The sequence below is a fragment of the Podarcis tiliguerta genome, assembly GCF_965153285.1.
Source record: "Podarcis tiliguerta genome assembly, chromosome: 6".
NCBI classification, from domain to species: Eukaryota; Metazoa; Chordata; class Lepidosauria; order Squamata; family Lacertidae; genus Podarcis; species Podarcis tiliguerta.
In genome coordinates, this window is record NC_139539.1 from 9,266,402 (window position 1) to 9,281,768 (window position 15,367).

The following is a 15,367-nucleotide window of genomic DNA, read 5'->3' on the forward strand; positions in this document are numbered from 1 at the left end:
AGTTTGGGGATTTTCTTAATGAACTAGTTTGGGTTGGGGGATGGTCTGCGCCTACAGATCTGTACACAGAATCTGGCGACCATCCGGGTCGTCTTATGACCTTTGCCTAACAGGAAAACATCAAATTTTTGCTTTCCGGGAGGTCAGTGAGCCTCACCAGCAGGGGATCAATGGTCTCACTACAGTGGTACCTCAGTGGTACTTAATTCGTTCTGGAGGTCCATTCTTAACCTGAAACTGTTCTTAACCTGAAGCACCACTTTAGCTAATGGGGCCTCCTGCTCCTGCCGCACCGCCAGAGCACAATTTCTGTTCTCATCCTGAAGCAAAGTTCTTAACCTGAAGCACTATTTCTCGGTTAGTGGAGTCTGTAACCTGAAGCATATGTAACCTGAAACGTATGTAACCTGAGGTACCACTGTACGTGCCTCTTCATAACAGAACAAGCACTCTGGGCTTACTATCTCCCCCAATGAACAGACACAAAGTCTCTGAGCATATGGGACTTTTTAAAAGGAACAGCTCTGGGTATCAATGTGCACCAATCCAGCGGCTAGGCAGCTGTGCCCAGGTCCATGCTTTGTGGAGCAGTGGCAGCAACAGAGGACAACTTGCTGCAGCCGGAGACTGCGCCTTTGTGGAAACTTCCTCTGCTCATCCCTTTTCAGTCCCCTCCTGGTTCTGGGAAACAGTGGTGTAGGAAAATGTGGGGAAGCATCCAGCCCTTCACTTGTCTGACCTGCGTCTTCTTCCTCCTGTGCTCCACCCTCCAGCTCTGAAGCTGCCCCTGCCTCCGAGTCTTGGCTCCTGGGTGGTACAGGTCCCCCACAAACCACTGCCCTCCTCTCGCGAGTCAGACTCCAGGCTCCCTTCTACTGCTGCACCCTCCACAATGCCCTGCCAGTCCCTGACACAATATTATACTTTGGGAACGATCCGTGTTCTTATGCAGCTGCATTGTTCTATGCTTCCTGTAAGTCCCATGATCATATTCTTAAAAAAAGTTCTGTGATATAAATCAAGCACTGCTAGGATATCAGGCTTCAGGGAATCTGTTTCCACACCCCCCCCCCCCGGAAGTAGATAAGCAGAAAAAAGGAAAAGGCGTCTTCCTACCAGTTAGAAACTTTAATAATCACAGCAAGAGAACAAAGAAACCATCTCCTAGAATGGCGGTGCTCCCAATTAAGGATTTCACCCCCCTTCTGTCCCTATTAATCTACGTCACTCCAACATCTAGTACTCTGAGTTTATACCCTGTGTTTTCTGTTCTGCCACTTTCTCAGCTTTTTTTGACCTTGGGCTGAGTGGAGGAATGCTGTCCAGAGACTGTGAATCTGTTAACTCTCTCCCTCTCCCATTGTTTCTTCTCCTAGCTGTTCCCCAGCCAGTATTTCCCAACTACTGCCTTCTGAACTATATCCCTCTACAAACCACTGTTCCAAATCTATGCTGCCCTCCTGCTCCTGGGAAGATTCAGGATCAGAGGGAGGGGGAGGTTCCACCATTCCTCCTCACTGCAGCCCTCCTCAGCACAGAGGCTCTCAAGTATTTCATCCCTACCTGTCCTTCTTTCAGAAATAAGAGTTACCAAAAGCTGCTTTTATTTCCCAGACAAGTGTGTTCCTTGGTCCTTTGCTGTCTCTACTCCTCCTATACCCTTTGCCCCTGATTCTGGTCTCTTTCTTGTACCACAGATGCTTCTGATCATTCCTTGGGTCCATCTATCTCTGTAATGTCAACACTGACTGGTAGCAACACTCCAGAGTTTCAGGGTCTCTCTCAACCCTACCTGGAGATGCTGGGGACTTGAACCCGGAACCTTCCTAATCAACCTCATTACCATTATTAACTTTTTTATTATCCATTGTTATTACTATTATTATTAAAAATTTGCATACCAGCCTTTGTCAAAAGACCACGGGGCAGTTTACAACAGAGAACACAAAGCACAATGCATAATGCGATATCTATGCAATATACAGTTACAGAAATAAAATCACAATAAGGAAAAATGCACAACAGAAGACAGCTTCTCATAAAATGGAGATTCTCACTGCAGCAAATAATTAAATAAATAAACAAGGGAGGAGAAAATGGGCAGCGGGGTATCTAAAAATACAGTAACAGAGCACACTTGCAGAATCTTACCTCTATCCAAAGTAGCTCTTAATCCCAGCCACCCACATAGAGCATCTGTATGCAAAGTCTCTGATCTACCACTGAGCGATGGCGCTTGTTGGACTCCCCCAAGGACAACATTATGTAATGTTAAATGAGCAAATACTTACTGGTGGACCAGGCAAACCAGGAGGACCAGGCTCTCCCTAAATATTTTAAAAGAAAGCAGAATTAAGAGTTAGGTTCCTATCTCCACCGTCAGCTGCCATATTTACACCCAATCTTTCCCCAGCCCCACTAAAAGCACATGAAGTCCTGTAAGTCCGGATGCTTGAGTACTTGCTAGAACTTCACTGTCCACTAAGATTTAGGAACCCCTAAAGCATCGTTTTGGGACATGGGTGGTGCTGTGGGTTAAACCATAGAGCCTAGGACTTGCCGATCAGAAGGTCAGTGGTTCGAATCCCCGCACCGGGGTGAGCTCCCATTGCTCAGTCCCTGCTCCTGCCAACCTAGCAGTTCGAAAGCACATCAAAGTGCAAGTAGATAAATAGGTACAGCTCCAGTGGGAAGGTAAATTCCGTGCGCTGCTCTGGTTCGCCAGAAGCAGCTTAGTCATGCTGGCCACATGACCCGGAAGCTGTACGCCGGCTCCCTCGGCCAATAAAGCGAGATGAGAGCCGCAACCCCAGAGTTAGTCACGACTGGACCTAATGGTCAGGGGTCCCTTTACCTTTAGCAAAAGCATCATTTGCTTTGATTGCCAAGGAAAACAATGATACACCAAGGTTGCAGGTTTGATCCCCGTATGGGACAGCTGCATATTCCTGCATAGAATTGTATAGTTGGAAGGGACCATGAGGACCGTCTAGTCTGACCCCCTGAGATGCAGGAATCTTTCGCCCACTGTGGGGCTCGAACCCGCGACCTTGAGCTTCACAGTCTCTAAAGCCTGCACTGAAGAGCAGGTTTTCCAGGGGGAAGTGGCAGGGCAAAGGCAAAACCGCTTAGACTCGTGCTTCCTAGGCATGGGGCAAGCAGGTGAGCCCAGAGTCAGGCCATTGCTCCATCTAGGCCAGTGCTGACTACACGGACTGGCAGCAGCTCTCCAGGATTTGGGGCAGGGGACGTTCCCAAGATGTCGGGGATTCAACCTGGGATCTTCTGCACACAAAGCATGTCGTCCTACCAATAAGCTACAATCTTTGCCCCCCCCCCATCCAAAAAACCAAAAGAAACATGGAATAATTTCTGTGGGGTTTTTTTCCATCCCATGCATTGATATGGTCTCATACATCCAACAGATTACTGTGCTGTGCTGGGGAGACGACCTCCTGCAGATAACAACTCATCAGGATGTCCATTCCATAGAATGTAGGAATTGGGCCTTTAGTGGGTGCCATCCATAATTTAGAAGTGCCTTCTGTTACACATTAGGCAGGTGCCATCTCTACTGTCTTTCTGGTGTCTATTGAAGACTTTCCTTTTTCAGCAACCATTTTAAGTGCAGACTGTTTAAGGTAAAGGGACCCCTGACCATTAGGTCCAGTCGTGGCTGACTCTGGGGTTGCGGCGCTCATCTTGCTTTATTGCCCGAGGGAGCCGGCGTACAGCTTCTGGGTCATGTGACTAGCATGACTAAGCCGCTTCTGGCAAACCAGAGCACCATCATGCTGAAGCTAAGCCGGGTCTGTTCAGAGCACAATTCAAAGTGTTGGTGCTGACCTTTAAAGCCCTAAACGGCCTCAGTCCTGTATACCTGAAGGAGCGTCTCCACCCCCATCGTTCTGCCCGGACATTGAGATCCAGCACTGAGGGCCTTCTGGTGGTTCCCTCCCTGCGAGATGTGAGGTTACAGGAAACCAGGTATAGGGCCTTCTCGGTAGTGGCGCCCACCCTGTGGAACGCCCTCCCATCAGATGTCAAGGAAATAAACAACTATCTTACTTTTAGAAGACATCTGAAGGCAGCACTGTTCAGGGAAGTTTTTAATGTTTGATGTTTTATCATGTTTTTAATATTCCATTGGGAGCTGCCCAGTGTGGCTGGGGGAAACCCAGCCAGGTGGGCAGGATATATATAATAAATTAATTATAATTATCATCATCATCTGGATGGGATACCTCCTGGGAACCCTATCGTTCCCCTTGCATTCCACGAGAGAGCAGAATATAAATGTAAGAAAAATGAACCAGCCTGCCCACTATGGGAGGAAGGACAAGGCAGGCCAGGTGCGGTGAACCTCTGGCCCTCCAAATGCTACTGAACTACAACTCCCAGAAGCCCCAGCAAGCATGGTTAATAGCCAGGGATGATGGGAGTTGTAGTTCAGCAAATACCTGGAGGACCAAGGGGTACCCACACCTGATGCCTTTGGTCTGATCCTATGTCTAGAAGAGTATGGAGTTCTCCAACTGCAGGGGACCTGCTGAATTCATCTAATCAAACTTCTTGCCTGATGGATGCCTAGATCACTAAAATAGACTGCTGGAACTGCGGTTGGGGTAGGTGTTGGGTCACAGAATTGGAGAGTTGGGACCCCAAGTGTCATCCGGTCCAACCCCATGAAATGCAGGAACCAAAGCATCCATGACAGATGGCCATCTGAAAAATCTCCAGTGGAAGAGATTCTTCAACCTCCTTCTAGGAATTTTAAATGATGATATTCCAAAAGACAAAACTAAATTTTTCCTATACCTGCAGCAAGAATCCTGGTGGCTAAGTATTGGAAAGGAAATCAGTTACCCACTAGGGGAGAGTGGTTATGTAAGCTTTCAGAATATTTAGAATTAGCCAAATTGACAGATATAATAAGACAAAAAGTGAAAAAGGAATGGGAGTGTCTAAATGAATACCTTAAAAGCCAAGGTTCAAGGACAGAAATCTGGCTGAGTCTGGAATAACCTTGTGAAGTGAAAGGATAAGAAAGAGGGATTTATATCTGGATGCTAGGATAGAGATGATAAGGAAAACAGGAAGACACAATGAGAGGTAAAGGAGGTGCTGTGGGATTGATGGAAGTCAATGTTTGTTTTTATTTTTAGTGTTTATATTATTAACTTGTAAGATATGGATTTTTTTGTTTTTTTGAATGTCAGTTTTTGTGTTTTGTGTATTGTTATTTTTCGAAATTTTTTGTGTTGTTGTTGTGTGGAAAATACTAATAAAATTTATAATTTTTTGTTTTTTTTAAAAAAAGATCTTCCTGGATCTCAGAGGTTGGCAAGATCATCAATGTGTGTGGTCATCTGACTTCTCACCCTTAGGTGGCAGCGTTCTTGAACCTGTTCTTCCTTGACTGCTACCATATCATAAAGCAAAGAGAGTCCGGGTGTGTGTGTGTGTGTGTGTGTGTGTGCAGGTTGGTTGCTCGGCTAGCATCCTTCTGTCTCGGGGGGCAATGGAGGAGTACACATCGAAATGAGGCTACTCTGCAAGGTGCTGTGCAGGTTGCAGGTTGCACCTGGGACCGCCAGCAAGGAGGAGCGTGCAAATGATCAGCTCCCTCATTTTTGAAAATATAAAAATCCACCTAATAGCCCAGGTCTGCCTTGACCCTTTGGCCTAACACAGGTTCCTTGGTAGGTGGAAAACAGGAAAGGGGGGAAACTAAGCTGTGTCCATATTAATAAAGCTGGAGATTAATTTTAGGTTAAAATAAGATCCACACCAGGTAGCTTTACTCACTAATGGCTGGGAATGTTCGTTCAGAGAATATAAGTTGGGAAACTGTGCGCGTGCAGCTACTCACACAGAGTCAATTAAGGTTTGGCAGACAGCCAGAAGGCAATCTGAAGGAGTAAGTCTGCCTGGTGATAACAGAGACATGGAGACTGCTCCCTGATTGGTCAAGCTCTCTCAAGGGAGTGAAAATTAATGGCCTACTAACTGAAATGTGTTAGTTCAGGAGTTCAGAGTTCAGAGTTCTGTGTCAGTGTAGGAGTTGTGAGTTGTATCAGAGAGAGCTAGCAAAAGATCCGTGTTCTGTTCCTGTAAATAGTCCACTGTATATAATAAACACCTAACTACAAGTTCCTGGTTCCTGCTTCGTCTATCCTGTCTGCAGCCAAGTTGCCAATTGCTTCCGTGGATTCTGCGTTTACTCTGCTAGGTCTGGCCAAGGTCCTGCAACTAGTCAGAAAGTTGCGAAATACCAAATAGGTTTTGCCAATAATATATTCCTCTCATTGGCAAGTTTCCCTCCTTGCTTTGCTTGCCCCCATGAAGAATTCTGTTGAGCTGAAAAGCTTGCATGCTGTTTTGTGACACATCCGCCTAATAAATAGGTTTCGCCCTAATGTCAATTTTGGGCAAAGCAAGGTCTGCACATCATGTCAAATGCCCTCACCCTGAACTGGATTCAGCATTTTGCCTTCAGCAAATAATCACAGAGTCAGAAGGGATCTCTGAGGGTCATCTAGTCCAACCCCCTGCAACACAGGAATCTTTTGCATGTGACGTTGGTGGTCAGCTGCTGACTTCTGATCGTGCAATTAAGCCTGGAGTTAGCTAGCCCTTTCCCATGGGAAAAGCCTCGGTAGCAGAGGAACATAGGAAGAAGCTGTCTCGCACTGCGTCGGGCGTTTGGGCAATCTGGCTTAGTACTGTCTACACAGACTGGTAGCAGCTCTGCAGGGTTTCAAGCCAGAGAAACTCCCAGCCCTGCTTGGGGATTGAACCCAGGACTGTCTGCAGGTGCTGAGCTCTGGCAGAGGGGTGTGTTAGGTTCAGCGACTTGGCCTGAGGCTTAAGCACCAACCAACTCGCCACATGCTGACATTTAACACCTTTTAAAAGTGGCTACCCTGTGGTTCCCAGTCCTCTGAATCCCCCTTCCTGATCCTCCATAGAACAGAGAAGAAGAAAAACATTTTTTGAGGGGGGGGGGGAGTCAGAATTAATCAATCAGCTGCTAATAATTATATTTAAGGGTGCTCAGCAAAAATCCCTTTTCACAAGCTTGTTTATTTCTATGAAATCTGTATCATATGATCACATAAAAGTCAAATACATTTAAAAAATGGACTAACCCCCCCCCCCCCCCCACACACACACACACTATAGTTTTTAATGTCAGTTAAATCAATTCCCATTTGACAGCTGTTCTATTCTTAGGAGCTAAGCTAAGCAATTACCTTGTTAGATCATGACAAGAATATCAGTGTGTGTTTTTTTGGAGGTGGGGATGGGAAGGGTTTATTGTACAAAACTTTCCTAGAATCATAGATTTGTAGAGTTGGAAGGGACCCCTGAGGGTGATGTAGTCCAGCCCCCTAGTTCACAGCTCACGTGAGCAAAACAATGCTCAGAGGACACTTTTGCTGGCGGAAGTGGAAGGCAGTTTCCTCCTTCCGTCTGAAGCCCACTGCATCTGAAAATCTGCTCAGGAGGGTGAGAGACTCTATGGAACAGTGTCGGGCAAGAATTTCCTGCCTTTCAGGGCATTGGGCTAAATGGCCCCTTCCAACTCTACAGCATAGCTGTCAACTTTTTCCTTTTTTGTAAGGAATCCTATTAGGAATAAGGGAATTTCCCTTAAAAAAAGGGAACAGTTGACAGCTATGCTCTACAATTATATGATTCTATGAAACAGGGAGGGGTGCGGGTGGTGCTGTGGTCTAAACCACTGAGTCTAGGGCTTGCTGATCAGAAGGTTGGCGGTTCGAATCCCCGCGACGGGGTGAGCTCCCTTTGCTCTGACCAGCTTCTGCCAACCTAGCAGTTTGAAAGCACGCCAGTGCAAGTAGATAAATAGGTACCCCTCTGGCAGGAAGGTAAATGGCTTTTCCATGCGCTGCTCTGGTTTCGCCAGAAGCGGCTTAGTCATGCTGGCCACATGACCCTGAAAAAGTGTCTGCGGACAAACGTTGGCTCCCTCAGCCAGTAAAGCGAGATGAGCACCGCAACTCCAGAGTCGTCCACGACTGGACTTAACTATCAGGGGTCCTTTACCTTTATATGAAACAGGGGCTGCAGAGGCAATGGCTGCAAAATGCCCTTCTCCTTTTCCTGCAAAGGGAATACAGCTTTTCTGCCTTATGCCTTAGGTCTACCCAGTTCAGTATGGCCAACACTGGCTGGCAGCAGCAGCTTCTCCAGGGTTTCTAGCAGAGTTCTCTCCCAGCCCTACTTTGAAATGGCAAGGACTGAAGCCGGGACCTTCTGTGGGCAGGCAGATGATCTGCCGCTGAGCTGGAGACCCTTCCCTTTTCTTCCTCCGGTGGGAGCATTTACTAGATCCCGGTAATGCCGACCCAGCCCAAAGCATTTATGCTCCCAAGGCCACAGCGAAACGAGAAGCTGCTTGTGGTGGTGCATGCTGGGTTCTCCAAAAACTATTTTTACTTATGCATCCGTTGGTAGAAATTAGCCCTGCTCTCGATCCTGATTGTTGTTTTCCTAACTTGTGACCCAGAAGGAAGACCTTTTGCATTGCTTCTAGCGCCCCCAGCTGGCAGCTGGATGATCTGTGCAGATATAAAAGAATCTGGGGCCCTGCCCACCATCCTCAGATGAAGGAGAGTAGGTAAATTCAATAATTTTAAACAATAAAATAATGAAATTTGGAATCATGTGCTGGAAGAAATGCAATGCCACGGGTGGCTCCCCCATGTTCCCAGTCCGGTGGGATCTGAGCTGTGGGATAAAGGTAAAGGGACCCCTGACCGTTAGGTCCAGTCGTGGCCGACTCTGGGGTTGTGGCGCTCATCTCGCTTTATTGGCCGAGGGAGCCGGCGTACAGCTTCCAGGTCATGTGGCCAGCATGACGAACCAGAGCAGCGCACGGAAAACCATTTACCTCTCCGCCAGAGTGGTACCTATTTATCTACTTGCACTTTGATGTGCTTTCAAACTGCTAGGTTGGCAGGAGCTGGGACCGAGCAACGGGAGCTCACCCCATCGTGGGGATTCGAACTGCCGACCTTCTGATCGGCAAGTCCTGGGCTCTGTGGTTTAACCCACAGCACCACCCGCATCCCGAAGACTGTTTATTCCTGTCCATATCTGGTCTTGGATTTGAAAACCCGTGTCCCTTCTGAGCTGTGGGATACATCTTCTCTATTTCTCTTCCTTCCGAAACAGCACACTTTGCTTAAAATGTGTATGCATTTTCTGGCATGAATAGGATCTGAAAAGCACAGTACACCAAAAACAAGAACAAATACCAATAAATTCTAAAGCTTAGGAACAACAGTTTAAACTGGACGAAAGACAGGGAGAATTACTGAGTGCTCATGCTGATACGGCCAGCTGTCGTGATTCTGTGATTATAAACTTGTGCAGAGGTTATATGACACCGCCTGTTTATTGAAACAAGGCACACACTCAAAAATTCAACCTAGCAAGTAATATTCAGGTTTAATTCTATGAAGGATTATTTATCAGGGTATGGGTTCAAGCCCCATGTTGGGCAAAAGATTTATGCATTTGTAAGGGGTTGGACTGGATGACCCTCGTGGTCCCTTCCAATTCTACAATTCTGTGATCTCGGTGCTTCATTTTGCCCAGCAAGAAGCAGAAAAATGTTCAAGAATATGTGGTCATTTTTCGCCCATGTTCTTGACGAACTAGATGTTCTGTGGTTGGAGGAAAGATTGCTTAAGTCTCTCTCAGGGAGGAGAGATGAAAGAGGCACATTCTGCACTATAAATAGCAAGTCTTCAAGCCAGACAGGAGGTTAGAGGTTGACCCATCAGTAATCCTACTCAGCCTATTAGGTTGGCCCACCGATGCTCCGCCCATTTATCCCTCAAGCTTGGTCCAATCCCAGGCTGCTCAGATACTTACATCTATGCCATCTTTGCCAGATGTTCCAGGAGGTCCTCGTGGTCCAGGAGGGCCCCGTGGTCCTGGCCTCTGGGAAGGGAAGCAGGAGAAAAGTGAGGCTTTGCATCAGGTGAAACGTAAGGAAATAGATCAAGAAGTTCATCGACAACCAGAGACTTCTATTTTATATATATATATATATATAATTTTTATTGATTTTAACATATAAATTATAAAATGTACCACAAAAATTATCACTTAGACAATCTTTTTAGACTTCCATCAGCACCTCTGATGATCCACCGTTTTAACCACTTCTTATGCATTTCTTAACTTTATATTGCCTTTACATCTCTTAACAAATCATCCTTCCCCTTCTCCATTTTTGCAATAATGCTCCTCACAAAACGTCTTGCAAACCTACAAACGTCGTCTGATCTTCACAAATACTTTTCAAATAGTCCGTAAATTTACTCCAGTCTTCCGTGAATTTCTGCTCCCGCCGGTTTCAAATCCTTCCTGTTAGTTTATCTAGTTGGACAACCAGAGACTTCTAAATCCCCTTCTGTTTGGGACGGGCATCTAAGGAACTCTTTGAGTGGCGACCTAACCAGCTCAGATGCTAGGGAGACAAACCTCCAGCCTTCATTAAAACATGTTGCTCAAATTCCCCCTCGCCCTGTTTCTGGGGTTAGCTTTCGTGGAACTTTCAAACAAGGACACATTCAATTCCAGACCCTTAATTTAGTGACACCCTTTCAGAAATGAGACCCCATTCCACAACTATAATTTATCACACTTGTATCCAGGGCCGGATTTCGGTTTGATGAGGCCCTAAGCTACTGAGGGACTCTTTATATATCCAGCTGTCCTTTGCCAACAACAAATTGTCGCTTTTTTTGTGTTGAATATATGCTATATGGTAACTTATGGACCTAATAGGTATCTAAAGCCATTTGCACGTAACAAAATATGTATTTTATCAAAGTAGTTGTTTTTTATCTTATATTTTGGAAATGTATATCCAGTTTTTTCCCCTTTACAATTTTTTTTGGGGGGGGGGCTCCAAGAGAGTGGGGCCCTAAGCTATAGCTTGTTTAGCTTATACGTAAATCTGGCACTGCTTGTATCTTCTGTTCTCGGGGTCATTCCACGTGATCCTAATCACCACTATTATGGCAATCACTTATGCAGAACAACTCAATTGGCATCATAGCTGAGTGAGGGGACTTGAATCTCCGCATTTTATTTAATTGGTTTAAAAGATGCATCATCATTAAGTGCCAACACCAGGATGGTGTATATTATAAAATACCGTATTTTCTGCTCTATAAGACTCACCTTTTCCCTCCTAAAAGGTAAGGGGAAATGTCTGTGCGTCTTATGGAGCGAATGCAGACCGTGCAGCTATCCCAGAAGCCAGAACAGCAAGAGGGATTGCTGCTTTCACTACGCAGTGATCCCTCTTGCTGTTCTGGCTTCTGAGATTCAGAATATTTTTTTTCTTGTTTTCCTCCTCCAAAAACTAGGTGCGTCTTGTGGTCTGGTGCGTCTTATAGAGCGAAAAATACAGTATGTTTTATCATCCATTATTAAAAACAAAGGCAACTACAAACAGCTCGTATCCCTGTCCTAAACTCTATCCCTTTGAAATACAGATTCCCCGACCTGCAATTGGTTTCCATCTCTCACCTGTATGTTCCTGTTGGCTGTCCATTTCTAAACTTTCTAAACTTTCAGACAAATGTGCAGCTCAGCAGATTCAAAAGGATTTCTCTCCCCCCCCCCCCCGGTGGCTAATGGGTCAAGGACCTTCTTCCTTTGCAGCATAGAATTTATAGCGCAGAAAAGATTTAGCAAGCACGGTTCCCGGTTACATTAATTGCACATCTTAACCCTATTGAGTTTTACAGAACCACTTTCCAATGGCGAATTACAGTTAAAGTTACAACAGCGTGCAAATTGCCATCTTTATAATATGTCTATAAGGTGGAGAAATAGGGGTCTGCAGTCAATTTCCGCGAGCTGCGTCAAATTCTACTCAATGAATACACACACTGTTTGGTGCTAAGGTTGGGGGGGGGGGGGGAGAAATGCTATAAATGCTTTTCTATGTGGAAAAAAAAGGCCCCAGAGAGTAACTTGCAACCAGGCATTGGTCAACAAAGCTTTCTTTGTACAGCAAGGTTTGCTCACGGATGGGGACAGGATGACTCTAGATTCCTGAACCCTGCTGCAGACAAACTTCACTGGCAACTTTAGAGAAAAGAATCCCTTTTAATCCCCCCATAATTCAGTAATTGATATTCCTTGCAGGGTGCTCTTTAGGAATGGGAGCTCTGCTGGATGTAGGATTTGCCATAAGGCTATTATTTCCCCCTTAAAAGTTAGTTCAGAGGAGATCAACTGATGGGAAAAGGAGGGGGAACTCACACCTCCAAAAAGGCTGAAAATACAGAACACTGGAGTTTTTGTTCAGTCTGAAACTTGATGCTTTCATGTTAAACAAAACGGTTACTCTCCAAGTCAACTCCCCGACATCTTCGTGTTAATATCTTTTAGCGAGGAAAAAGGTGTTTAGTGTGTTAGAAATTCCTAAAATTTAATGAAGTTGGTTTATGACACGGACCATATAATAGCATTGCAGAAATCATATAGCTAAGGATCTTGGAAACAACTCAGTTTTCATAATCACTAAAGACTCTTCGAATCACATCCCGATTCCTAAGAGCAAGACGGCTCTTGTATTCTGCTATCTGGACTGTGCAAACGAAAACGTGAGCATTGAAGATTAATTGCTACTCAGAGAAGTACCACACCAACCCAGATTCAAGTCCTGCTGCTTCCAGGCTGAAACCTCACAGACCTATCTATACATAACGGAAAAGTGATACGGTCTGTCCTTTTCTTTTTGGGAGATGTGGATGATTGTTCCAGAAGATGGAGCTAAACTGCAGCTGGGAAGCTCTGTCCTTTCGAAAAGGCAGAAGGAACAATCCTTACCTGAGCTGAGGAGGAGGCCAAAAGCTGAGAAAGAAGAAGTAATCCGAGGGCTGAGAACCCAGCCATAGCCGTCACAAATTAATTCCTCTTGGCTCCAGAAGCCTTCTCCCCCTGCTGCCTATTATTCCGTCCTGTGCTTTTCAGAATCTCCACTCCTGAACGAGTCCCTTCCACCGCCAGGGAAACCTGTGCCTCCTGTCTGGAAGGGAAGAGGCACGCCAGCCAAGGAGGTAGAGGGGGCTGGACTCTGATGGAGAACAAGACCGGGCCACTGAAAAAGGGGAGGAGGAAAGGAAGAGCTGGACACCTCCATTCATAACTCAATATATTTTTTCCAGCTTGCTGGAGGATAGCAGGAGAAGGGGCCCAGGCACAGGGGAGAGCATTAAGGATTGGCTTGGGTTAGCTGATTTAGGCTACGTCCACACCATATATTTAAAGCACTATGATACCACTATAAACAATCACCGCTTCCCCCAAATAATTCTGGGAGGTGTAGTTTGTTAAGGGTGCAGAGGGTTGTTAGGTGACCTGTACTCCCCTCACTGAGTTATACAGGTGAAACTCGAAAAATTAGAATATTGTGGAAAAGTTCATTTATTTCAACTTAAAAGGTGAAACGAATAGATGAGACTCATGACATGCAAAGCGAGATATGTCAAGCCTTTATTTGTGATAATTATGGCGTACAAGTTGAATTACTGAAATAAATTAACTTTTCCATGATATTCCAAATTTTCGCATTTCTCCTGTAATTCCTAGAGTTCCCTGGGAAGAGTACCGGTAGATTAAGTCACCCTGATAATTGTGGCTCTGGGAGGGGAATAGGGGCCTCCTAACTCTCAGCACACTTCAATGCCAGAATTATTCGGGGGAATCTGTGACTGTTCTAAGTGGGTTAAATATATGTTGTGGACGATCCATTTGGCAATGCAAAAAGGCCTTGATCTCTCTGACACCACTTACATGGAAAAACATTAACAGGGTGTTAGCTGGGTGACCCAAGGATGTACAGTGGTGCCTCGCAAGACGAAATTAATTCGTTCCGCGAGTTTTTTCGTTGTGCGAGTTTTTTCGTCTTGCGAAGCACCACTGCATTTAAACACTAACAACGGCGGGGAGGGGCGGGGAGAAGCAGGACAGCTGCCGCAGCCGGTACCTCAGACTCACCCGCGCGTTGTGGCCACCGTGCGACGCGGCTGCTGGAGGGCGGCGGGGCTCAGGAGCGCGACTCCAGGGAGAGAGAGGCGCTGGTGGCAACGGCTCTCTGAGGGGAGCGCGCGAGGGGGGTGGGCAGCGGCGTAACCATCAGCCGGAAGGTGGGAGGGAGCCGGAGGAGCGGGGAAGCGAGCGTGCGTGCAGTGACCGTCGCCATGACACGAGAGGCAGGGCCGTTTCGTCTAGCGAAGCAAGCCCTTAGGAAAATCCGTCTTGCGAAGCACCTCAGAAAACGAAAAACCCTTTCGTCTAGCAAGTTTTTCGTCTTCCGAGGCATTCGTCTTCCGGGGTACCACTGTATCTGTGTGAATCAGAGTCCCACCACGATTGGAATGGCTACAGGGGTCATTCCGTAACTTAACTCTCACATTAAGTTTATCCATTAGAATTTGTACCCATGGATAATCAGGACAGCGCTATTGCACAAACCAGCAGCAAGAGTTCAGACATACTTATTGATCCCTCAATTAGTGATGAGCTGCATGTGTGAATTAACCAGATTCGCCAGAGATCAACTACTACTGTCTGGGCCAATGTCAGACAATGTTGATATATTCTAATGCGATAATTCTTACAGGAAACACTTCCGCTCTGCTCCTGAAGAGATTGATTGCGAAACACTTTTTGAGGCAATCAAACTGTACAGTATTTCAGACGCTTCTGCACCATAATGCCATTATGATACAGTGGTACCTCGGTTTAAGTACTTAATTTGTTCCGGAGGTCCATTCTTAGCCTGAAACTGTTCTTAACCTGAAGCACCACTTTAGCCAGTGGGACCTCCTGCTGCCGCCATGACATTCTGTTCCCATCCTGAAGCAAAGTTCTTAACCTGAAGCACTATTTCTGGGTTAGCGGAGTCTGTAACCTGAAGCGTCTGTAACCTGAGGTACCACTGTAAAAAGGTAAAGGTACCCCTGCCCATACGGGCCAGTCTTGACAGACTCTAGGGTTGTGCGCTCATCTCACTCTATAGGCTGGGAGCCAGCGCTGTCCGCAGACACTTCCGGGTTACGTAGCCAGCGTGACAAGCTGCATCTGGCGAACCAGAGCAGCACACGGAACGCCGTTTACCTTCCCGCTGGTAAACAGTCCCTATTTCTCTACTTGCACCCAGGGGTGCTTTCGAACTGCTAGGTTGGCAGGCGCTGGGACCGAACTACGGGAGCGCACCCCGCCGTGGGGATTCGAACCGCCAACCATGCGATCGGCAAGTCCTAGGCGCTGAGGTTTTACCCACAGCGCCACCCGCGTCCCT

The 15,367-nt window shown here is 46.3% G+C and overlaps 1 protein-coding gene and 1 long non-coding RNA gene across 2 annotated transcripts in view; one reads left to right on the forward strand and one right to left on the reverse strand.

Annotated features, from left to right (window-relative positions):
- The window catches only part of COL9A3 (collagen type IX alpha 3 chain), a 69,784-nt gene extending 55,895 nt beyond the window's left edge, over positions 1 to 13,889 (reverse strand). The window contains exons 1-4 of the mRNA XM_083447416.1: positions 13,858 to 13,889; positions 12,892 to 13,138; positions 9,910 to 9,978; positions 2,292 to 2,327 (exon numbers count right to left, since the gene is read on the reverse strand). Of these exons, the coding sequence (XP_083303542.1) occupies positions 2,292 to 2,327; positions 9,910 to 9,978; positions 12,892 to 12,957 (171 nt within the window). The 5' untranslated portion in view covers positions 12,958 to 13,138; positions 13,858 to 13,889. The remainder of the gene's footprint in view (positions 1 to 2,291; positions 2,328 to 9,909; positions 9,979 to 12,891; positions 13,139 to 13,857) is intronic.
- The window catches only part of LOC310680771, a 506,863-nt gene that overhangs the window by 1,988 nt on the left and 489,508 nt on the right, over positions 1 to 15,367 (forward strand). The window lies entirely within an intron of this gene.